This window comes from Neolamprologus multifasciatus, chromosome 15 (assembly GCF_963576455.1).
Source record: "Neolamprologus multifasciatus chromosome 15, fNeoMul1.2, whole genome shotgun sequence".
NCBI classification, from domain to species: domain Eukaryota; kingdom Metazoa; phylum Chordata; class Actinopteri; order Cichliformes; family Cichlidae; genus Neolamprologus; species Neolamprologus multifasciatus.
The window spans coordinates 9,562,242-9,586,599 of record NC_140453.1 but is presented as its reverse complement, the minus strand read 5'-3'; the positions used below and the strand labels follow the sequence as shown (position 1 = coordinate 9,586,599).

The following is a 24,358-nucleotide window of genomic DNA, read 5'->3' as shown; positions in this document are numbered from 1 at the left end:
AATCAACGAAATCAAAAACCTCAACAGGAAAGTTCAGTGTAGATGAGTCCACTTTTTTATAACATGAGCTATATAAGGAAAAAATAATAGCTGATCTAAGGTCGCGTGAGACAACTGCATTCAGGACTTGAGTTATATCTGCTATACAAATAGTTGGAGTTTGCAGGTTGGCGCTTAACGTCAGCCCGATATTTTTGAGCGTACAGCACCCTCTGGTGTTCAGAAGATTTAGCTACAACATAACACCAGTGAAGGTGACTTAACGTAGAGGAAAAAGTTTGTTAGACGGGAGAGAATAAATATAAGAATATTTCAGGACAGGGTTTGTGCAGATTTGATTTTAAAGAACTCGGTTTCTCTTTGCTTTTTTGTATTATATTTCAAAAATCATTCCTGGGTCGTAAACAGTTCAAAACTGTTGGGGAGACAGTTTATTTATCCCGGATCATGAAAGACTCCTGAAATAAGGAAGTGGACTCACCTTAGATCAGCACGCCAGAGGTGAGGGAGTGGCTACCTGCCCCTTCTGCTCGACTAACAGTGCGAGAGAGGCGAACTGACGTGCACAGGGCTCTCCGGGAGGAATTGTACTTTCCATAAAGCTTTTATTCTCAGGGAAGTTCAATCAGAATCAGGTAAGACTCAAAGATTAACTCGTGTTTATGTTTCTGTGAGCACAGGGGTTTCCAGATACTGCTGAACAAACCATTATGATTAATCCGAGTGTTTGCCATAGGCCCAAATGTACTGTACAAGTTAATAAAAGACTGATTGGCCAACATTTATACGATCGCACAAGCATGCAAATCCAGAATTTGTTTTATTCATTTTCATTCTTTAAACTATCCACAAACGTGAGTTTTAAAATATTTTCTATGACTGATAGGAAAGAGAAAAATATGTGAGGCTTGTGCAAGTGTGTTTTCAGGATAAGCAGCTGAGTGTCACGGCAGATTGTGGAGTCCTAGCTGCTGTTTTTTCACATAGAAAGAAAACTTTGTTCATTATCAAAGCATGTCTGTGCAGGTGAGGAGGCAGCCCGCTGCATTCCAGTGCCTGGGGTCATGACGTTGCAATATGCAGACCCTCAGCACAAATGTGTTTAGAGAGTAAGCCTGCCTGCCTGCGCTGCGTTTCCAGCAGGAACAGAGGTTACACAATAACTGCTGTAGTTTTATCATCTCTACAGGAGAGGAATTAACTTTTTTTTACTCTCAGATATCAAGAGTAAGATTTGTTTCTAATATATATACACACACATAGTAAAAAAGGTAGGTAAGATAGGTAAGATAATGACTGGTGAGAGTTTTCCGATACCAATTCCCAGAAACACCATGTGATGAGACTTGTTCAAGGAATGGATGTTACTGTCAGGTGTGCATGTCATGACAGATTTTGGGAAACACAGTGTCTTCCATATACACAGCTGTCTGGCTGCTGCTTTAGAAAGAAACCCGAGAGGCTGTCAGAGGATGTGCAAAATAGAAAGCCTAACTAATATCAATACTAGATTTTTATTTTATTTTATAACTTTTCACTTAGGCCCAAATAAATGTCAGTAAAAGTGAAGGATTCAGTCATTTGACTGAAAAACAAAATAACCCTATCAGAGAGTTGCAGAAATTTCAGGAGCGGGCAAATCAACAGCCTGGTACATTCTTAAAAAACAATGAATGCACTGGCCACCTCAGCAATACCAAAAGGCCTGCAAGTCCACAGAAGATGACTAATGTGTGTGATGACAGGATTATTTCCATGGTTAAGACAAACAACTTCACAACATCTAAAGAAGACAAGACTCAGGGAGATAGGTGTATCATTGTCAGTATCTACCATGGAGGCGTCTGCATGAATGTAAATATAGAGAGTTTGCAACAAGGTGCAAACCGACAAGTTATTCAAGGCAGTGAAATGGGATATTCTGCAACGGGCAAGTCAGTCAACCGAGCATGCTTTTCGTTTATTAAAAGAAAAGATGACAAGCATCTCTCAGCAGTAATTTAAAACGCATGGTCATATCTTTAGATACATGTTTGCTTTAATGCAGGAGTCATTTAGATGCTGAATAGGAAAGTTTACAGCTAAAAGGAGAGGTTGAATGTAGTGAACAAACTTTAAATTACTGCAAATTATAAACTTAAAAACTTGAACTTTGTTCAAGAAAGGCAGTGCCTAAACTCAAGATTGTGAAATAAAAGCATCAAATATTTCATATGAGGATTGGTATCTGGGTGCTGCTCCCTGAGCCTGGTTCTGCTGGACGGTTCTTCCTGTTAAAAGGGAGTTTTTCCTTCCCACTGTCACTAACTGCTCGCTCAGAGAGGCTTTTTTGATTGCTGTTTTCCCCCCGTTTTTTTCAGGGTCTTTACTTTGCAGTATAACGTGCCTTGAGTTAACTGTCCCTGTGACTGGTGCAAAATAAATAACACTGAACCGAACAGCAACTACTGATATAATACTTACTAATGAACAATTAATTAAGGACTAAAAACCTACCATTATTTTTTCACAATTATATAAAAGAGATCACTTCACAAGCTTGAACAAAGATATTTAATCCATAAAACAATGAAGAGAGACTGTTTTTATTTCAAGCAACTAACTGATTAATGAACTTGGAGTTGCAGCTTAAGTGTTACTGGTCTCACTCTGATGGGAGCTTTCCAAATAGACTGAATGTAAACAGGAGTAAAGTTTTATATGCAAGCTTAAACTTAGCAAAAAGCCAGGTCGTGGAAAAAAGCAAGTTTTTACATAATAAAAAAAGGATAAAAGTAATCAAAAGAACCTTACAGTGTGTTAAACATTCCCCAGCTGCGTGTTGGTGGCCATTATTTCTCTGAGACCTACTGCATTGCAGAATCAGTTTAGCGTTTCTGTATACCCTCCACTGTCCTCTAAGTGCAGCCTTGTTTAAAGTTTCTGCCTTGCCACTCATTTTCTTGTGGAATTTCCTTCTCATTTATCAGCGTCCATACGCCCTCCTCAGTTGATGCTGTTTTCATTAGATCCCAGCGGAATAATAGCGGAGACATACAGCAGTAACTCCTCTAGATAATTGTCTGCGGTAATGAATATTTCCACTTATTGTCCCGCTGAGGCCTCTGTTGTGGATGAGTGTTGAAAGAGTTAGTTCACTCCACCTCGCTCTCAGTTTGTGTAAAAAAAAAAAAAAGCCTCCCTGGAGAGAACAGTCGTTACCATAACAACTCAAGTGCCAGCATGACAGTGTGTGAGCGGCAACAACGCGTGTGCCTGGCAAGTGTCACTTTTGTTCACTTATGAACCAAAAAACTAAAAAGAAAACAGAGTGTTTTTACAGACAATCAGAAGAAAAGACTTCATGGTTGTCTGTGATTACTTGGGGACTTTTAAAAAGTGTGTGTTTGTGTGTGCGTGTTGACTTTTTTTGAGAGCTCATTCTGCCTGACATTACTGTCCTTCTCTAGAATTGGATGGCTCTTTTCCTATAATCAAGAGAGCTCACTGCCATTAAAACACAGGAACTTACTTTGAGGTATCTGAACATTATTTCTAAATGTATTAATTCATCATTGATATATTAATCTAATCTATCTGATTGTAAAATGAGCAAAGAAAGGCAACAAATCTAACCTGCCATTTTGTGGGAAATTATTTTTGTTAATGATTGAATTGAGACTTGCTTTCTTCATTCCTTTCATCACGATAATTCAAAAACCTAAAAAAAAAAGCATAGGTTTTTTTTTTACCATCAGTCTGAAAGTCAGAAGGAAGTAATCTGCAGTTACATAAGAGGAACTGAAATCATTAAAAAGCAATAAATTGGTCTATCTGAGTGACACAAGTGCTCAGTTGACTATATTTGTGTGTTGTCAGGTTTTGTTTCTTTTTATTAATTGTGACTCACCGCCAACAAACAAAAGGTTTTTGTTAACGCTCGCCTCTTTCCAGAAATACTTTGCTTGGCTTTTAAAGCCAGTCTTTATACTTGGTAAGAAGCCCAGTTTAAACAGGGACCTGTCCATGTCTGTGCCTCGTTGTTCCTGATTTGTGTGTTGAAGTGTTAAAAACTAAATCTAGTCTCACACGCTTGCCCAACAGCGTGTTTAAGATCTTACGACAACCAGTGGTCTTGTTTCAATGATTTTTTTTTTCTGTCTTGTTGTTGCTGTTGTTGTGGTTGTTGTTGACCCTATGACGTCAAACCCTTCATGGTATACTGTGTAATAAGCCTTATGCAAATATTTTGTCACAAAGGATTTTGCAATGGTGTTTGGCCATTTGTAGCAGTATGTAATGTTTAGATTTACTGACAGCAACCAGTGGAATCCACATGTTCAGTCCATGGATGCTTTTTCTTGGAAGTAATTTTAAACTTCACTCTGTCTCTTGGAACCCCTCTTTCAGGCTGCCCACACCCAGGTGATGGTGTAACATGCCGCCTTTGCTTCACACTCATCTTCTCTTTTTCTTTTCTACACATACACACACACACACACACACACACACACACACACACACACACACACACACACACACACACTTACACACTTACACACAAACACACCCACTCAGCCCTGCTGGGGAATTCATGGCCTCAGGCTAACAAACACAGTCGAAAAGCAGCAGAAAGCCCTGAAAGAATTAACGCTGCTCGGCTCCCTCACGGACTAACAGCGTGGAGTTTCAGTTGTACGGAAACACCTCATGACAGACAGAAGACACTTTTCCAATCGACAGTATTTTGAGGTACGCGTGTTGCAGCTAGTTTCTTTTGCTCTGTTTGCTGAGCCTTCAGTTTCTGATTGGTCATAAGAAGGTAAGAGCTTCTGTGCATTTATTTATTTAGTTTTTGTTCACACGGTAATTCCTGCCTTTATCTGTGTCACGTAACTTCGTTGGTCACAGGGTGTACAGCACCCTTGCTTTTCAGAACAGCGAACAAATTATCGTCTAATTCCAAAAGTGTTTTTATAGCTGTTATTTTATCACAGCCATAAGAACTGTTAAAATCTCAGATCACCAAATGGTGCAAAATCTCCTGTTGCTTGAATGCGTTTAAAAATATTCCTATCTGCTCTTGTAGGATAGATAAATATTTCTACATGAAAAAGAAAGGATTTTTTTTTTTTTATCATTGCATGTTGTTTTAACAAGCCATAATTTTAATTCAGGACAGCACAGCGGTGCAGTGTTTGGGACTGATTCCTCACACCAAGAAGGTCTCAGATTTGAATCCACCGACCGGCTGGTACTTTTCTGTGTGCAGTTGACCTGTTCCTCTTGCTCTCTCAAGGTACACTGTGGATTTCTTCCAGTCCCAAAATGCTTGTTAGGTCAATTGGCGATCCTAGATTAGGGGGGGAATATGAGCATGACTGGTTGTCTGTCTTGGTGTGTTAGTCATGTGACAGCTGAAAAAAGCTCCACTGGCTTCAAAACCAAAAATGAATTAAGATTTAGTTAAATGTTATGTATATAGTCTATGCCAATCTCATGAGCAAATCATAGTACAAGACCTAAAAACCTTACTAGATTTAAAAAAAAACATATATAAAACATTAACAATTATTATAGAAGGAGGGGTCTTTATTGCTTTTTAGTATTTTGGATTTAGAATGTCAGGTCTGTATGCTCAATGTAATGCTGAACCAGTTAGCATATCTTATCAGTTTTGGTGGTAGGCAGATTTTGACACCTTCAGGCTTAGATAGTTATTCCAGTCATTGTACTAAACAGAGCATCACTGGTGCTGGATTTTTGGGTCTGAATCTGAAACCTGTGAGTCTGTGCCACCATCTATTCAGCTGAGATGTGTACTATGCTAAATGTGCTGCAGAAAATCCACATTATAGTCTGGCCTGCTGTGTCAGACAACTGCAATATTTCCAAATTACTACAAGTATTTCTGATGTAAAAGGTTTTTACATCTGAAATCAAAAGACAAATTATTAAAAACTGATAGTTTTGTGACAGGCCAATATATAGCTCTAAAGCTAAGCTAACTGCCTGCTAGCTATAGCATACTGTACATGAATGAGAAGAAACAGAATTCCTAGAATTTCAAATGATTAAGTTATCCTTTAATAAAACTCAAAGAAGCCAATTTCTTATACTTAAAAACAGGATGGAAAATGCCCAACACAATGATGTTATTGTTGCTAGTCAGTAACTCAATGATTTTTGGTTCCCAGTGGATTTCAGTATTGTTGTGTTGGTTATATTGTTGGTATTGGTTGGTTGCACACTTTTACTGTCCTTTTCCAATCTTTACACATGGAGGTTAGGCCGTCACTTTCATACTGCATACTGTAAGTGCAATTACTTATGGATTTAAGGAAACTTAAACTCCAGTCACTCCATTAATGAAGTACTATGTCAGACCTCCTTTTGCCTTCAGAATTGCCTTAATTCTTCATGGTATAGATTCAGCAAACTTCTGGAAATGTTCTTCAGAGATTTTGGTCCATGTTGACAGAATAGCATCACACAGCAGCTACATGCAACTCATTAGACCAGATAATATTTTTCCAATTTTCTATTGTCCAGTTTTGGTGAGCCTGTGGAAGTTGTAGTCTCAGTGTGCTGTCAGGAGTTTTAACATTCAAGGGTTTTTTTTAATTTAATGAGCATGCATACCAAGCTTATGCATAACCTTGGTATTTATATCAACAGTTGTGTTAAAAACATTGCTACATTCCCCCGGTGGGCTAGTAGTCTCTGCAGTTGGACCGCAAATGGCATTTAACACCAAATTAATAGAAAGTTTAAAATGACCATAAACACGTGATTAAAATGTATGTTTGAACAAAGCAACATGAATTATATGTTATTCTTTTGCCTGACAGATTTTCTGTGTAGCTTCTCAGTGATCCAGATCATGGTTAGCCTAAGGACCTTGGAAAGAAAGCAACTGGACCTCTAACTTTTGTGACAGTGTTTCACCTGTCTTTGGTATACTCTTTGAACTGTCATCCAAAAGACGGCTCATTCAGCTGTGAAACCAAATGGTCAGGAGTTCCAGGTATTTAAACCCTTAAGAGGGTCCAAGCTCCGTAAGAGGGTTGTTGACCCACTATGAATCATGTGCGTCATCACATGAGGCAATGTATGAAAAAACATGTGGGTTATTACCACCAGAGGTTTCACATGCAATCGCTCTGAGACCTCGCCTTACTCTATCGACCTATTGAGGTAACCTGACACAAGATGTGTCAGGTGACCTGGGGTTTTAAGCTTCTGGGAAGTCATTTTAAAACTGCATTGTAGGAGGCTGAGAGGTGTCGTAAGCAACCTCCTCTTTTCAGTCATGGTCGTTCATGGTGGGTTGTGGTGTGAGCTAGGAGGTTGGCAAGGAGCTTGGAAATGTTGTAGGTGGTTGAGTTTATACTGCTAACTAACTGTATACTTCTAAATATGTCCTCTTAAGGGACTCTCCACTATTTTGGTTTTAGAACTTCCACAGCATGTCTTTTATCCTGTCTTCCTTCTCTCACCCCAACCGGTCATGCCAGATGGCCACTCCTCCCTGAGCCTGGTTCTGCTGGAGGTTTCTTCCTGTTAAAAGGGAGTTTTTCCTTCCCACTTTTGCCAAAGTGCTTGCTCATAGGGGGTCATATGATTGTTGGATTTTTCTCTGTATGTGTTATTGTAAGGTCTACTTTAGAATATAAAGCACATTGAGGCGACTGTTGTTGTGATTTGGTGCTGTATAAATTGAATTTAACTGAATTGAATTGAATTGAACTGAGGCAGCCTCTTGGATGAAAGGTCAAATGTCTCCACAAAGTCGAAGAAGTCCAATCACTTTCTTCCCAAGCTATTTAGACAACACATTTTATAACAAATCATTTGCAGGGAAAGAGTGAAAATGAACTGGTAGTTAACAGGTGGCAAAAGGAATGTTGTTAATAGAGAAACAGCGTTTAGTAGCGAAATATTATGGAGATGAAAATGCAAAGAATTCAATATTTCATTGTACTTGCATGTTTGTGAATGGCTGCTCTCAAACCGGTTTGAGAGCAGCCATTAGTTTTACTCCAAAACCTTGCAGGTCCTCACTTGAAATCTGGTTGAGAAAGAATGTAATCTGGATATCTCAGAAAAAATGATATGAATCATAGCAGCCACATGGCAAAAGATCACAACTTCAAAGTGAAGCATCGCATGACTGTAGTAGTATAATGAAGCAACTCACAGAACAGTGTGTCCTTTTCTTTTGAAGAAATTATTATCACTCAGTTCTTCCAGTTAAACCTTTGTTTACCCAGATGTCCATCTAAAAAAAAAAAAGCACCGTGTATATAAAGTATCGTTTTTCTTTTCTCTGTTTAAAGGATGATTTTGATATGATGATGCCAGCCCAGCTTTGACAATGTATGAGGTGATGTCCGGTGACACCCTGTCCTGGAAGGTGCCCAGTCCACGACAAAATGAAACGGAGGCTGGCCCTGAAGCACAATTCTCTGGGGATGGTGGACCTGTCAAAATCCTTAAAGTGTGCTTCTGCACCAACAACAACCTGGGCAAGAATTTCAAGCTGGTGAAATGTGACAACTCCTGGCAAATTAGGGTGAGAGTGTAGCCCAGAAAATATGGGGAAGAGAATTTCATTGTCAAAAAAGACGAAAAGGGAAGTGCCAAATCGTGTTTCCACCACTTAATGTTATAATTTTATCGCTATTACATATTTAAACGAGTTTAAACCAGAAATTTCAATAAACTGAAGGATGACCAAAAATCTTTTCAAAAAGTAATTTTTTAAACTTCTTTTTTTCTCCTTCAGGCTATCATTCGTTCGATTCTGGTCAGCGGGCGTTTAGGGCCAAACGTTCAACACCCAGGATGCTATGGCCTCATGCTAAAGCACCTGAAGTCAGAAGAACTTCACTGGCTCCATCCAGACCTGACTGTCGGAGAAGTGGAGAAGCGCTATGAGAGCAATCATCTGGAAGCTGAGTGGAGGTACTGATGGACTATTAGGATATTAATTTGTAATTAACATATGTACTTTTTGTAAGCTTTATTGTATTGAGTTTTATTTGTAAGCTGATATCTATATTTTCCTTTCGAGCACAGATATGACCTTCGTATCAGATACATTCCTGTGAATTTTGTGGAAAAATTCAAAGATGACAGATCGACCTTTGTGTATTTTTACCAACAGGTAACTGTATTTGTTATGGAAATGGAAATGGTGGAAATGGTTTTCTTTTAATTTAAAGAGTCCTGACTGACTTTGTTTGAAGTTCTATTTAGAATTGCTTTGTTGGTATTCGCATAAAACTCAAATTTGTGTATGTTATTATAGGTGCGTAGTGATTACATGCAGTATCATGCCAGTAAAGTCAGTGACGGGATGGCATTGCAGCTTGGCTGTTTGGAGATCAGGTGAGTCACTGCATTCCTTACCTCGCTGTGAGTGTGAGGTGACTGAACTGGGTGTATTTACTGTACACTTTCCAATTGTCTCGCTCTTGCAGGCTCTTTCATAACTTAACCCGTGTTGCTGTGCTTTGTATTTAATAGAATGATCAAAAGCTATAGAATAGTTAAATTGCTCACATTTGCCTCTATTTTTATTAATCATTTTGTACCTTTATTCTCACTCTGTTTTCACAGGCGGTTCTACAAAGACATGAATGCAAAAGGTCTTGAAAAGAAATCTAACTTTGAGCTGCTAGAGTAAGTTTTTACTTTCTGTACAGTACAAAGAGTTATCGCTCTAATATTACATTAAAGGCTTATAAATCCAGTTTAACTGGTGTTGTTTAATTATGTTACCCTAAAAGTGACACTTCATGGGTTTTGAGCCCTCAGCTTCAAAAAATGATTAAAAATGCCTTGAATTAAACTAAAAGACCATTTTTTAAATATTAAATCAGAATCAGAATACCTCATTAATCCCTAGGGAAATTATGTAATACTAAGTAAAAGACAAAGAAAAAAAGTAAGACAAGTCACAACATGGAGGAAAATCAGGACCAATTCAAACAGGCTGAATACCGGTTGATGCAAGCTCAATATAAAATTTAAATGACTTGATGATGATTTAAAAAGCCGATACATTATTATATATTATACTTATTTATTTCTTTGAGACACCCTAAATATGTGTAGCTATTTATTGTTCCTTACCAAAAAACTTTGACTGAAATTTTTATTTATATTTATTGGCCATTATAAATGCCAGTACCAACAGTTTGACAAACAGCTAACATCGGCAATAGATTGCCTTTCAAGCTCTAGAGTATGTTTTTAATTCTGAATATTCTTCTAAGGTTTTTTGTTTGTTTTACCAATTTAGAAAAGAAGTTGGCCTTGTCCTTTTCTTTCCACAGCAACTGATTAACAGCATGAAGGTAAATTTCTCTAAACGTGACTTAGTGTGTCCTACCTAAACAGGCACCCACAAATTATGATACTTCCTTTGCAAATTAATATTGAGTCACTATTGTGCAAAAGTGCAAGTTTTACCATTTTCAAATCTCCGTGGCTGTGATCCAGCCTAGGCCCCTGCGGAAGATGATTCAACAAACATTTCAGCAATTTGCAACACTCAAGGAGGATGACTGCATGATCAAGTTTTTTGAGACGCTTAAGGAGTTCGTCAGCTACGATGAAGAGGCCTTCCCCTGTGAACTAGTGGTGAGCAGGAACACGATGTTCATCTGGAGCAATGAATCATGTCTTATTCATAAATAACAAAATAGACCTCGTTAAGCTTGTCCAGAACTCCAAGATCTGTAGATTTACTGTTTGAGGTATTAATGTTTCAAATGTTTTTATTTGTGAATAGCAAGGCTGGAGTCTGTCGGTGGAGCTGGTCGTCGGTGGGAGAGGAATTCGCCAACGCACACAGAAGGATTCAGCTGTAAGCGTGATTACGATTTTGTTAATCTTGCACACAGGTTTAACTTCATAATTTAATCATTGCATTCATTCCTTTTGTGTGGCAGGCTGTGTTTTTAGCTGACTTCAAACAAATTAAGAAAGTACAATGCATATCGCAGAACGATGGCAAGGCTCTCCTAAATCTTGACATAGAGGGCGCGAAGCAAGTAAGTGTAATATTCCTCCCTATAGTTTGAAATCTTAGGGAATGTCACTCAATAGCTTCCTTTGTTAGGTACACCTCGTTGGGATTTGATTGGACTGTCTTTTCTCTTCAGCACTCCCTCGATTATTTGTGGCACAGATTTGTGAAGGTGCTGGAAACATTGCTCAGAGATTTTGATCCATATTAACATCACAAAGTTAATGCAGATTCGTCGGGTGCACATTCATGATGTGAATCTCGCATTTCACCGCTCTAGTGGATTAAGATCTGAGGCCATTTAGTACAGTGAACTCATTGCTATGTTTAAGAAAGCAGTGAGCTTTGTGACATGTTGTGTTTCATCAGAAGATGGGTACACTGTGGTCAGAAAGGCATGGGCATGGTTAGCAAATGTGTTGGGTGTTGAAACTATGTTCAGTTGGTGCTAGGTCAACATGTACCAAGAAAAGTTTCCCCCACACAATTACAGCATCACCAGCAGCATGAACAAGGCAGGATACATTTATGCTTTTATGTGTTTTAGACCCAATTCTGACCCCCACTAAGCAAATGTTGCAGCAATATTAAAGATTCATTAAACAAGCATTTTTTCCTATCTTATGTTGTCCAGTTTCGGTGAGCTTGTGTGAATTGTAGCCTCAGTCCCTAGGTCTTAGCTGACCGGTGTGGCCTCCTGCTGTTGTAGCCCATGGTAAATGGTAAATGGCCTGTATTTGTATAGCGCTTTTACTAGTCCCCCTTAGGGACCCCAAAGCGCTTTACACACCCAGTCACACACTGGTGGAGGCAAGGTACAGTTGTAGCCACAGCTGCCCTGGGGCAGACTGACAGAAGCGAGGCTGCCATATCGCGCTATCGGCCAAAACCAGTAGGCGGTAGGTGAAGTGTCTTGCCCAAGGACACAACAACCGAGACTGTCCGAGCCGGGGCTCGAACCGGCAACCTTCCGATTACAAGGCGAACTCCCAACTCTTGAGCTACGATCGCCCGATTTGCTTTAAGGTTTGATGTCTTGTGCATTCAACACCTACTTGTGCCGTTCTATCAACTCGAACTCAGGTGATTTCCTTCTGACCTCTAGCGTCAACCAGGCATTTTCATCCAGAGAACTGCTGCTCATTGGATACTTTCTCTGTTTGGACCACTCACTGTAAAGTTCAGTGTGTGAAATACTCAGACCAGCACGCTGAGCACCAACAGCCATGCCACATTCACAGTCACTTAACTCTATTTTCTTACCTAGCTCACCTTATTTTAATGTTTGAGCTTTTGCCGGTCTACATGACTAAATGCATTGCTGCCATGTGGTTGGCTGATGAGATATTGGTATTTTCTAAACTGGCCATTCAGTCTATGTATTTTTGTGACATGCCATTGTGTCTTCATTGATAGCGTCTGACCATCAATGTGGCCACGGTCGCTACGGCTGAGAACATGATTGATCTTATTGACGGGTACTGCCGCTTGGAAAACAACACAGATGAAAGTGTTATCCACCGACCAAATAAAGGTGTGTAAGATTCATCTATTGTTTTCTTGACAATCACTGGAGTTAAAACTTGCAATAAAGGGCAACATATTGTTTTTAAGAATTGACTATTGTCTTAAAAGCTGTTTGAAATATATTCTTAAAAGTAAATCTGGATTCTCATTACTACTTCCTATCCTAGATGCCAATGCAAGAACCTCCCTACCTGAAATTCCTACTGGGTAAGTGGCTGTTTTACTGACTCATGCAGTCAGTGCTCTAATTTGAACATTTCTGACTTAGGCTTTCCCCCATTTTGTCTTTTCCTTGGAGCAGCAGAGAGACGAGCTCGCTCAGACACAGTATGGGTGAGCTCAGAATTTTAACAACCTATGCTGTACACTTTTTAATAGTTAAAAACCAAATTCCTTTTAATAGTGACGTTATTATGAAGACAATAAAAATGAGATCTTTTGCATTTTTAGGTTCAGATATCTACTGTGAGATTGATGAAAGGCCAAAATCAGGTTCGGAAAAGTCTTTATTCAATTCTGTTGCAGGATCATACCTGTGAAAACTCACTTTTTAATGTTCACAAATGTTACTGTTGCTCTGCAGTTGTGAAATACGGCATCGAGCGAAATGACATCGTTCTCGGCCGAATCCTCGGCGAGGGTTTTTTTGGGGAAGTCTACGACGGAGTATACAAAAAAGCTGTAAGTTTACAGGGTTTAAGCGCGGTGTGTTACAGAGCATCTGTAAAATACACGATTGCATTAGAAATAAATGGCAGCACGCAAAGTGAATGTGCAGTAACATGTGTTTAATTGGACAGCATGGTGAAAGAGTTAATGTGGCAGTGAAAACCTGCAAAGACTGTTCACCTGACGTGATGGAAAAATTCATGAGTGAAGCAGGTACGCAGAGAAAAAGATTTCTAAAACAGCTGCTTCGTTCACCACAACTGTGCCAGCAGTAACTGACAGAGTTGTCCTGATAAGTTGTGATGTTTGTGTTTGTCAGTAATCATGAAGAACCTCGACCATCCCCACATCGTCAGACTGATTGGAATCATAGAGGAGAATCCCGTGTGGATTGTCATGGAGCTTTATCAGTATGGGGAGGTTAGTCCTCATTTCCTGATTGGTTATAGAAAATATGCATTTAATATATGTTCTTTTTTCTTTTTAAACTAGTGTAGCTTCTGGATGCCACAGCAGATGTTGCACATGTGAATTCCTGACTGATTAAACGCATTATTGATTTTCTTGCAGCTGGGACACTACCTGGTTCAAAACAAAGAAAAGCTGACAAATACTACCTTAGTGCTGTTCAGCCTGCAGATCTGCAAAGCTCTCGTCTACCTCGGAGGGGTTAACATGGTACACAGGTACATTTTTTTATCCTTTTTTTTTTTTACATCTCTTCTTAATTAAAAAATGAATGCTTTTATTCAAAAGAAAGGTTACAGTGTTATAAGCTCTGCCTCCTTTGAGCATAAATGATCATGGTCTGACATAAAAGTAACACCAGCTTAGGCGGGTATTTCAGATATCCTTGTCCCCAGCATCACTTTCCAGTTCCTCCTGGGGAATCCCGAGGAGTTTCCAGTCCAGGAGGGATTATATATCTCGACTCTCGACAGTCGAGATATATAATCCGTACTGTGTCTTCTGGGTCTACCCGAGGGTCTGCTTCTCAAATGTAATCCACACTTTCAGCTTAAGAATTACAGCCATTTTTACACACACTCCTCCATTTCCAGAGGTTCAAGTAGTGACAAGCAGTTTGATGGCCAGATGAGGCATGCTTCTTTGTTAATTCATGACAAACAAAGCGGACATAATATCTCAAGTTGATTCAAAGAGTTGGATTTGTATTGTTGGGTTTTCTCCCACAATGCACCCTGCTCAGTCGCCTTTTGATTGAAAGTGGGCGCCACGCAGGTAACACAGTTGGTCTGCAACTATTTGCAATCGGTCCACCAGCTAAAAAATTGAATGCAGCCTTTTTTCCTAGTTGCAAGGAGAGGAGCCTACCATCGTATTTTAACTCTAGTGTGACTGAGTGATGAAGTCGTCACATTTTGGAAAAACGTTGTTTTATTTAATCTTGAAACATGTAATTAAAAGAGGAAAGTTGTACTGAAACAGCAGAACAACATGTTCCATTGAGTTGTCTGCAGACTGTTTGAGTGCACAATTTCAGGTTTTAGCATGCATTATTTACATTTCCCCTGAATCTTACCTACATTATCCACCTGTACCCACATAAACATCAACCTTTCCTCCAATCCTGTCCGCTCACAGAGACATAGCAGTTCGGAATATATTAGTCGCCAGTCCGGACTGTGTGAAGCTTGGAGACTTTGGTCTATCGAGGTACATAGAGGACGAAGAATACTACAAAGGTAAAAGAGACACTCATGAACTAACACAAATGTTTCATGCAATAAACATACAATATCAGCTAGATTTATAAAATACTTTAACTGTAAACGCTTCTGTTATGTTTTTCCTATATTTTGATCTTGTTCACATTACTGTTTTAAGTCATGTAATAATTTTGATCAGAATTTTAGATTAAAGCATCTATACAGTTAAACCACAGTCTGTTATGTCTCCTTGTCAATAGAAAAATAAAAGAATATTTAAAACAAATACACAAATTAATCAACTTATTTGGAAAAATCTTTAAAAACCATGACTTTGACTATCTTGACTATAATACAGTGTGCTAATTTCTTTGCAGCATCTGTGACCCGATTACCAATCAAGTGGATGGCCCCAGAATCCATTAATTTCAGGCGTTTTACCTCAGCTAGTGATGTGTGGATGTTTGGTGAGCTTGTTACGCATTTACCTACAACAGCACGGTGACATTTTGAGGGTTTGGTGCACAAGAGACTAAGAAACACTCGCACATAGAAAAGGGTCAGGTTACTGGTTAATAATCAACCGAAACAAGGGCTACACAGTTTTATGACGAGGCAGGGATTATTTAAGCTGATATGGCTCTACATTACAGATAGCGTGCACACACACACATAACAGTGGACTCTGTTATTCTTCTTTTCTTTGTTTTGCTTTTTTAGCTCAAACACTGATGGTTTACATGGGGGAATTTTAAGCCACAGAAGGCTCAGAATCCCAACCTAACAGCCTTTCATGTGTATTTACTCCTAGTGCTTTTACAAAAGTACTGAAACACTGGCATCCTCTGACCTTTGAGGCCTAAGAGAGTGAGGAATTACCTTTATGATGCCTGACTATTTGATATCCTCCCCTAATGTAAATCAGCTTTTCTAAAACATAAACAAACACAAGGCCTAGGACCCTGAACTAGCCTGACAAAGACTCCAATCTGGCCCACTGGACGACTTTGGAAAATGTGAAGCAGGGCATAAATTTTAGCCTTTTCCTTCCTACTGATAAAGACCATGGCCATTCACACTAAACCAATGCAAATAAGTAATAGAGTTCCTGCTTTTTCATTATATGCTATAAAATTTATGATTTTTACAGCTCGTCCCCGGAAAAAAAAAAGATATATTCTGTTAACTGATTAAAAAAAAGTTACATTTTCCAATTCCAAGTCAGTCTGTGCAGTTTTCTGTAATTTTCACATTTATTTCTTACAATTTAAGCCCAAAGCAGCCATATAATGACTAAAAACTGATAGATACTGTTGAAATTGCACTTCTTTTTCATGATTAAATATTTTAGAGATTAAATGTGTAGTTAAATATCTTTACACTGACAGAAAAGGGAGTTTCTCTCATCCGGCCCACTTAAGATCAAACTGGGCTGTATGTGGCCAACAATGTAAAATGAATTTGTTCTGCACTGTGTGTTTTCATGCACTGAATTCAACCATACTTATGATTTCCATTATGAATTTTTAAGCATGAACTAAACACTATTATTGACCCAGATCTGTAATATTTTCTCACAAAATACATCTTATTTAGTTCATGTATTTCTTTTTGCAACAGTGACTGATACAACTGTGGACATAAAGTGGACTGAAGGCTGATATAGCTAAAATAAAGCTATAGGATATACATTAAAAACATGAGATATATTACCATACCATAATTTATTTATATATCACTTTATTATAGCACTATATTAGGTAGATTCTGACCCAACAGCTGCTTCCTGTCGGAGAGCCATGGTTTGTTTTTAAGTACAAGAATGAAATATTCTATTTGATCTGGGCAGCACGGTGGCATGGTGGTTAGCACTGTTGCCGCACAGCAAGAAGGTCCTGAGTTCAATTCCAACATCAGGCCGGGGTCTTTCTGTGTGGAGTTTGCATGTTCTCCCCGTGTTTGCGTGGGTTCCCTCCGGGTACTCTGGCTTCCTCCCACCGTCCAAAGACATGCAGCTTGTGGGGATAGGTTAATTGGAAAATCCAAATTGCCATTAGGTGTGAATGTGCGAGCGAATGTGAGCGCAAATTGATGTCTGTCCCTGTGTGTTGGCCCTGCGACAGACTGGCGACCTGTCCAGGGTGTACCCCGCCTCTTGCCCTATGACAGCTGGGATAGGCTCCAGCTGTCATAGCTGGAGCCAGCTTTTCTCCTGAAAAGGAGAAGCGGAAGCGAATGGATGGAGCTTCATCTGGTGGAAAAATAACTTTTTTGAAAACTGCAATTAATGAAAATAATGAAAAATACATGAATAATGAATAGTTATAATTATTACTAGCTCCATTACCAAGCACCACAATGACTGCTTCAGGTGGCATTTGTTTGTCTTTGTTTGCTATTCTTAATGCATTGAATTTCATCCTTATTGCCTGATATTTTCTATTTGTAGTCTATTACACAATCTGAAAATGAATAATTAACTGGAGAGTGAACATTCCCAAGCTTATTTTTGTTTCTGTGTTGATTTCTAGCTGTGTGTATGTGGGAGATAATGAGTGGTGGACAGCAGCCGTTTTTCTGGCTTGAGAACAGAGCTGTGATCAACCAGCTGGAGCAAGGCATCAGACTGCCCAAACCAGATAACTGCCCTCCTGCCCTCTACTCACTCATGACCCGCTGCTGGTCCTACGACCCCAGTGAAAGACCCAGTTTCACTGAGTTGGTTATGAAGATCAGGTAATTCTTTATGCATTATTAAAAGAAGTGATTATGAAGAATACAAATGGATTGAGATCCTTTAATTAAGGCTTGGTCAGTGGGCCCAATCTTTTTCAGTTGAAGTTTGTGATTATCTGCATAAGCAGATATTGGCCTCATAGTGCTATGTTTAAAAAAAAAGGTTTATTTTACTCATTTCTAGTTTCATATTTCTATTCTTGACTCCACTAGAGAAGTTTTTTTTTTTTTTTATCTTCTTGTAGCCCATCACTTTAGCCATTGACTGAAACAATGATTGGCTTCTGATTGGCTACAAGTTTGTAGTAGTCTGAATCTTGAGCAATTGGCTCATAGGGATTACATGATGATTAAATCATGATTAATATGAGAATATATCCTGTCTATATACATGTGACGGAAAATAAGGAAAGCCATCAACCTTTTACTGTGTAGTTAGGTTCATAATCTGTTAGACAAAGACGGCATCATACTTCTGAATTTTCAACAACAGTAAAACTGGTAAAATCCAAAGTTGTTGGATTTTAAATCAGACATAATTATTTCCATGGGTAAAAAAACAACTTTACATCATCATCATCAAGAACACTGTTAGAGACGTCGGTGTATCACTGTCCCAGTCAAGAGACGTAGACCTCAGTGGAAACAGACAAGGTGCAAACCACTGGTTACACACATCTGTTTCCACGATTAGAACCACATCATAATCCAAAGCCTCACAACAGCTGTCAAACATGGTGGAGACAATGTTCTGGCTTGGGCATCTATGGTGGCCAGTGGAGCTCAGTCACTATCTATGGTGGCCAGTGGAGCTCAGTCACTAGTGTTTATTAATGATATGACTGGCGATAGAAGAAGCAGGATGAATTGTGAAGTGTACAGACCTCAGATTCAGCCAAATGCTGCAAAACTAATCAGTAGGCAAACGGATTATGACCCAAAGCATATGTTGGGTCTGTGTTTCCACAGGCCCCGCTAGTTTAGAGACTTATTCCTCATGAAGAACACAAGACAAAACAGAACATCTTCAACCGGTCTTTAACTCGCTAACGAGGAAAGGCTTTGGTCAGAACCAGGCTATGGAGCTTAATGCTCCTCACCTATCTCTAGCCCAAGTCTGTCAAAGCTTCACTCGCAGCTATTTATTCCCATGATAGTTACAGTTTACACAATACAACACAACACAAGCACCTCCCACCGTAAAAACCCCCAATGGTTCTAAGATAAGGCAGTGTGTCTGTGTGTGTGTGTGTGTGTGTGTGTGTGTGTGTGTGTGTGTGTGTGTGTGTGTGTGTGTGTGTGAGAGACCTCCTGCTCACCAAAAGGATCATAAAAGCAGGAAGCTTACAACACAAGAAACAGATCTTCCAGATAGAATGTATCTACAATAAAACCTCACAGAGTGGCTGGAGAGGTGGTCAGGATCAGAGGAATCTCTTTGATCCTACTGCTTGAACTAAGACTTTACAAATTTAAGAAACACAATGACAACATTCAACAATTTGACTTAACAGCATACTGCAAAAGCAACCCAAGAATTTCTCAAAACAAAAAGATTGGATATATTTTGTCTGTGGCCAAGTCAGTCAAAAGAGCATATTTTCAGTTACTGGAGATAAAAGTGATGTCATCTCAACGTAGGTTAAACAGCATTTTTTGATGTCCATGGGTTCTAAACTTCAGGCACTGACTGCAAAGGATTTTTACACAGCCCTTAAAAGCATTATCTTTAACAGTGATGTCCACAAGATGGAGAAGGAGCAGGAAGCGGAGAGAGAGAGAGACAGAGTGCGTTCCACCAAATTTTTCGAGTCCAAGTTCAACATTGACCCCCCGCCTAAGGTATAAATAATTTTTAAGTTTACCTACTGCTCAGTCTTAAAATTTGGATGTAACAAATTACATTTTTATAATCTTTTACATTTCCTGAAGCCTTCAAGAATGAAACCAGCCCGGTTTGGGAACACACTCAGTATTGGTCTGCACATTCAGGTACTTTTAAGCAACTTCTAGACACATCCTTTGAGGTAGCTTTAATTTTTTCCATATATAAGTGTGTGTCTGTTTGTATCTGTGCAGCTCAATGAGGCTCTGTGTGCCAGCTCACCTGACCTAGCCAGCCCATGTGACTATCAGTCTCCTGTCGACTCCAGCAACACTCTCTCACTACCTGCCAAGTCGCCCCGGCGTCGCAGCATGGGGGTAAGAGACACTAAGCACTTCCTTTAAAGGTTTAGCTGCACAACCTACTAAAGCACTGTATTATACTGTGTCGAATCAGGATACTCATGCGATTCTTTGTTTTAGTAACATTGTAATTACACTTCTCCATCGTTGTACTTGTAGGAGAACGAGTTTTTCAGAGTGGAACGGAACACCGGGGAAGATGCCCAGCTCCTGTGGCAGAAGGAGAAACACCAGATACATGAAACGCTCCGCAAGCAGAAAGAGCAGATGATGGAGGATAAAAAGTGGCTGAAAAAGGAGGAGAGACTGCTGGTGGGGAACAGAGCATCCTTTACTTTTGTCAAACCCCTCTCTGTGTCTCTGTCCTCCTCTGGTTCCGAATGCAGTGTAGCTGTGAAGGCTACATGGAACGAGGCACCATTAAATAATATCAACCTACTTGTCCATCCAAAAAGGCCCACTAGTCTTAAATGGAATGTGCCCCTGATAACAGTTCCAAAGAGAGGGTCTATATCTCTGTTGTATAAAATGAACTTGCCTGTTTCTTTGCAGGACCCCATGGGAGTAGAAGATACTGCCAATCCAGAGGTAGGTGTGCTCCTGTACAGAGTGTAATTTTAATTACAGGCAGTTTAGTGAATCAATTTAGTTACAATGGAGACATACATTTTTTTCAGATACCTAAAATATAAACAAAGTAAATGTTTTTTTTTTTTTTAAACATTGTTGTCAGTCCAGTTGTGACTGTTTGTGATCACTGAAAAATGAGCTTCGTCATAGGTCACATTTCCTGCAGGGATCAGTATAGACCACTATTAGTCAACTTAGTTTAAATCTTTTATTAGATATTTTATTAAATAGAAACTTGTGCACCTGAAGTCTATCTATCATGATAAAATTATTATAATTGCCATTGTCTGATGTACGGTGGCCCTGTGAGGCCAAACAGACTGTAAGAAAACACCATCAATAAGAAAAGTGCTGCAAAAGCACACAAAACACCCACGGAAATAGAAAAAAAGAAACGAAAAAACAGATTTCCAAAAGCACAAGGGAAGTATTTCTGGGGAGACAATAACCCGACGGACCAGTTGCAGAAACCAAAATATGCTAGTGTGTTTTAATCTCATGATTCATGTAATACTGATGATGGATTTTTAGGCTAATAGTTAGGCTAACACACTTACCGCTCATCTTTTCTTTGCGATAGATCCTTCACTTCTTTTAAGAGTCTCCCAGCGCAATTCTTAGCATAGTTTGGTTCCTGCAACTGGTCCGTCGGGTTATTGTGTTTTGTGTACTTTTACAGCGTTTTTTTTATTGCTGGTGTTTTCTTAAGTTGCAGTCCATTTGGCCTCACAGGGCCACCGTACTAAACTACTATACTACATACAACTAAAGCTTTACTACATATTTGTATCACCAAAACTACTATAACGGTCCAGAGCTGCATAAAATAAACACATGATATACGTTATTACATTTTTAATTATTATATATTTAATATTAATAAAATATTTATATATAAAGTGTTATTATAACCCTAGAAAATAATGTATGTTTGTGTCATTTGACTGTCATTTTCTTTGATGAGGCATCCACATGATATATCCTGCAAAGCCTTTCCCCTTTTTCTTAATTTGAAATATACATTTATGACAGGAAGTGTGTTATTTAAGAGTATTGTCACTTTAATTGAGCATTTTAAGTTTAAAAAAGTATTAAAAGGCTAATTTATCAAGTCTAGATGATGAGCAGTGTTTAACAAATGAATTAGATGACCTGTCATAAAGAAAACATGCAAATATTTTAGAAATCTGTCAAAAACTTGTTTAAAGCCGAAAGTGACATTCTATGTGCAAGTTTGAGGCAGCATACTGGACTCCCCTGAGGAGTCAGAAATTAATCAGACATAACATTCAACCACTAAAATGAATTTTCCTGTTCATGAATAACTGACATCTTAATCAAAGAATAATAATGTCCCGTTAGAAACGAGCACCTCCCTGCTTTTTATGAAACAGTACATTTAACAATTAATGGATAACAAGAATCATTTAATTTTAGCATTAAAAATATCAATTTGATTAAACACCTTGTTCACACTGGTGTAATAATCAATACAGAAACACAAAAAATGATTTTGGTAATTACCAATACTGTTAATTTAGGGCTGCAGGGGCATAAACGTAATACTGGGTTTTTTTAAGCGCTTTTCTCTACTTAAACTGACCAGCTGATTGGTCTCATATAACTATCAGCAGCATCAATTATTATGATTACTTTTGTGCGTTGTTGTCAATATATAATGCGAGCTGTTGATTAGAAAGTGTAGAATTGTAAAAATTCCTCATCTCGTCCTCATGAGATCCTTTTGTTCTTTTAGCCGGCTGACATCGAGATTGGTAAGCACTCAAAGCAATTCACAGATTCACATCTAAAATGATCTAAAGATGTTCCTTCGCTCCTTTTGTATTTGATCTGCTATTTCTCCTCATCTGTCATATTTTTCATCTTTCTGCCATACAGCAGTGCCTGAGAAGCCGCCACGACTCACAGCAAAGGTAAGCAGATTTAGTTTTCTTAAAATTATTTTTAGGCCATAGAAAAAGATCATTTAATTTAATAGCTTTGATTTTTGGATGAAAAATTATTCATAATTTGTCCTTTTTTTTTGAAAGGGCATCGATGCCACTGTTTTATCTAAGTAAGTGTCTTGTGATGTTATTTAGTATTTCAGTTCTTAAAACCTATTTACTCCTTTTTCAGCCTGCGCCCACAGCTGAGCTTGACCGCACAGATGACAAAGTATATCACTGCGTCATGAACTTGGTCAAAGTAGTCGTCCAGCTCAAGAATGACATTGCTGGGCTGCAGCCAGAGCAATGCATTACCCATATCAAGGTACACTGAGACAAATGATCTGCTTTGCACTTCAGTGTTACAGTTTGTTGCTGCTTTAATGCCAAATTTTGAAATGCAAAGACAAAGCTCCTGAGTCATTTCTGTATTGATTTCTGCCCACAGTCTGTTGGGATGGCATTAAGAGATTTAATTACCAGTGTGGATGAGATACTGCCCACCTTACACGGGTCTGTGAGGACTGAGGTACAGTATGACAGCATTATTTTATTATTTCATTACCTTTCTGTGCATTTTTATCCCTTTAAACACAAACAAAGCAAAAACTATACAACTATTTTATCCCTTTAAATCAGGAACCATGAAAAAATTGCCAGAAAATTCCATTTTCTTTTTAAAAATAGTGTTCGGTGAACCTCCTGACATAATAAAGAACATTAAATATGATTTTGAATATATGCATTTTAATTTATATAATATTTGCTACAAAACATTTTTTCCAGTTTATTTCTTGAAACTTTTTACTTTAAAAAAAAAATCGCACTGATGTAGAAGTCACAAAAACTCATCAAATATGATACACTTGCCTTTAAAGTTCACATTTTTGGAGGGGGACACCCAGAATCCATATTTTTGCATCATAAAAGTACTGATGCAACAGCAGATTTCCTCAGCCGAAGAGCTGGCGAAACGTAAAACTCAGTCATCAAAGCGCCAATCTAAACGACTGATCCATTGGTCTTCTGTAATATCGCAGATCGAAGGCACCCAGAAGCTGCTGAACCACGACATGGGGGAGCTGATCAGCAAAATGCGGTTGGCTCAGCAGAATGCCATAACCTCTCTAAAGGAGGAGTGTAAGAAACAGATGCTGGCTGCCGCACACACTCTGGCTATGGACAGCAAGAACATGTTGGACGCTGTGGATCAAGCAAGAGTCAGGGCCAATTTAGCAAAGCCTGCTCCCCCCTAAAAGACATTAGTTGTTTTTTTTTCAGTTTCACATCAAACTAAATAGGGACTTCTTTTTTTTCTTAATATGTGAAAGTCAAAAATAACATTTGTGCATTGTAAAGCATGCATTTTTAGTTGGAACACATCGATCAATCAGTGAAATGAATCCTGCAGCATCACCGGTACTTTGGATAGCCACTGTCACGTTAATGAGAGTTTAGTTTAAATGTGATGCTACATATGGATGCATGTGTATTTTTAGGTAATGCGATAATACAGAAATGTGTCATTTTCCTTTTGCGGTCCCCTTGCATCATGTTTAGGATGTCAGTTATGCTAAATTTTAAATGACAACTGTACCTGTGTGTGATTGGTGAAGTGTTGACTCAGATATTTACTTTAAAAGTTGTATTTGTAAATATAAAATGTGTTGCATGGGAAATGTTTCATGCAAAAATGAAAACACATGCGAACAGTTTACTTTTGTCAGTAGTGAAATGTAAATATAGCATCAATGGCGTTTTGTTGTCGTCTTTGGTTGGCTGTATCGCAAAAAGTTATGGGAATTAAAATCCACCGACCAGTGAAGGAAGCTCCCAAAAATCATATCCACGACAGATTAACCTGGTTTCACTTAAATCCAACCAACATTGCAGGATAAATAGAGAATTTTGTGAACGCTGAAAACTGCCTTTAAAATGACAAACACGACGTGGAGCTTAAGCACAGTTTGGCT

The 24,358-nt window shown here is 38.7% G+C and overlaps 1 protein-coding gene across 6 annotated transcripts; it reads left to right on the top strand.

Moving 5' to 3' along the window:
• Positions 1-327: 327 nt before the first annotated feature.
• On the top strand, positions 328-24,210 carry ptk2bb (protein tyrosine kinase 2 beta, b). Of its 6 annotated transcripts, none has more exons than XM_085132798.1 (31): positions 339-635; positions 8,319-8,554; positions 8,768-8,946; positions 9,061-9,148; positions 9,293-9,372; positions 9,604-9,666; positions 10,289-10,343; positions 10,489-10,629; positions 10,781-10,855; positions 10,941-11,042; positions 12,434-12,551; positions 12,712-12,751; positions 12,846-12,877; positions 12,995-13,036; positions 13,128-13,225; positions 13,345-13,426; positions 13,533-13,633; positions 13,784-13,899; positions 14,819-14,919; positions 15,261-15,350; positions 17,415-17,619; positions 19,356-19,461; positions 19,552-19,611; positions 19,699-19,821; positions 19,966-20,118; positions 20,359-20,394; positions 22,193-22,211; positions 22,336-22,370; positions 22,576-22,710; positions 22,834-22,914; positions 23,426-24,210. In XM_085132798.1, the coding sequence occupies exons 2-31, from the start codon at positions 8,357-8,359 to the stop codon at positions 23,639-23,641; spliced, it is 2,970 nt and encodes a 989-aa protein (XP_084988924.1). In that variant the 5' UTR covers positions 339-635; positions 8,319-8,356; the 3' UTR covers positions 23,642-24,210. The 6 variants fall into 6 exon arrangements, with proteins under 6 accessions (XP_084988919.1, XP_084988924.1, XP_084988921.1 ...); XM_085132795.1 differs by lacking the exon at positions 339-635 and adding exons at positions 642-4,801; positions 5,157-7,006 and having other exon boundaries at positions 19,966-20,394; XM_085132793.1 differs by having other exon boundaries at positions 328-635; positions 19,966-20,394.
• Positions 24,211-24,358: the final 148 nt, after the last annotated feature.

Bases quoted from the DNA above. Each gene is read 5' to 3' on its own strand.
- ptk2bb (XM_085132793.1), top strand. From the start codon at position 8,357: ATGTATGAGGTGATGTCCGGTGACACCCTGTCCTGGAAGGTGCCCAGT. The intron at 11,043-12,433 runs GTAAGTGTAATA...CTTCATTGATAG, and splicing joins ACATAGAGGGCGCGAAGCAA to CGTCTGACCATCAATGTGGC. The intron at 13,900-14,818 runs GTACATTTTTTT...GTCCGCTCACAG, and splicing joins GGGGTTAACATGGTACACAG to AGACATAGCAGTTCGGAATA.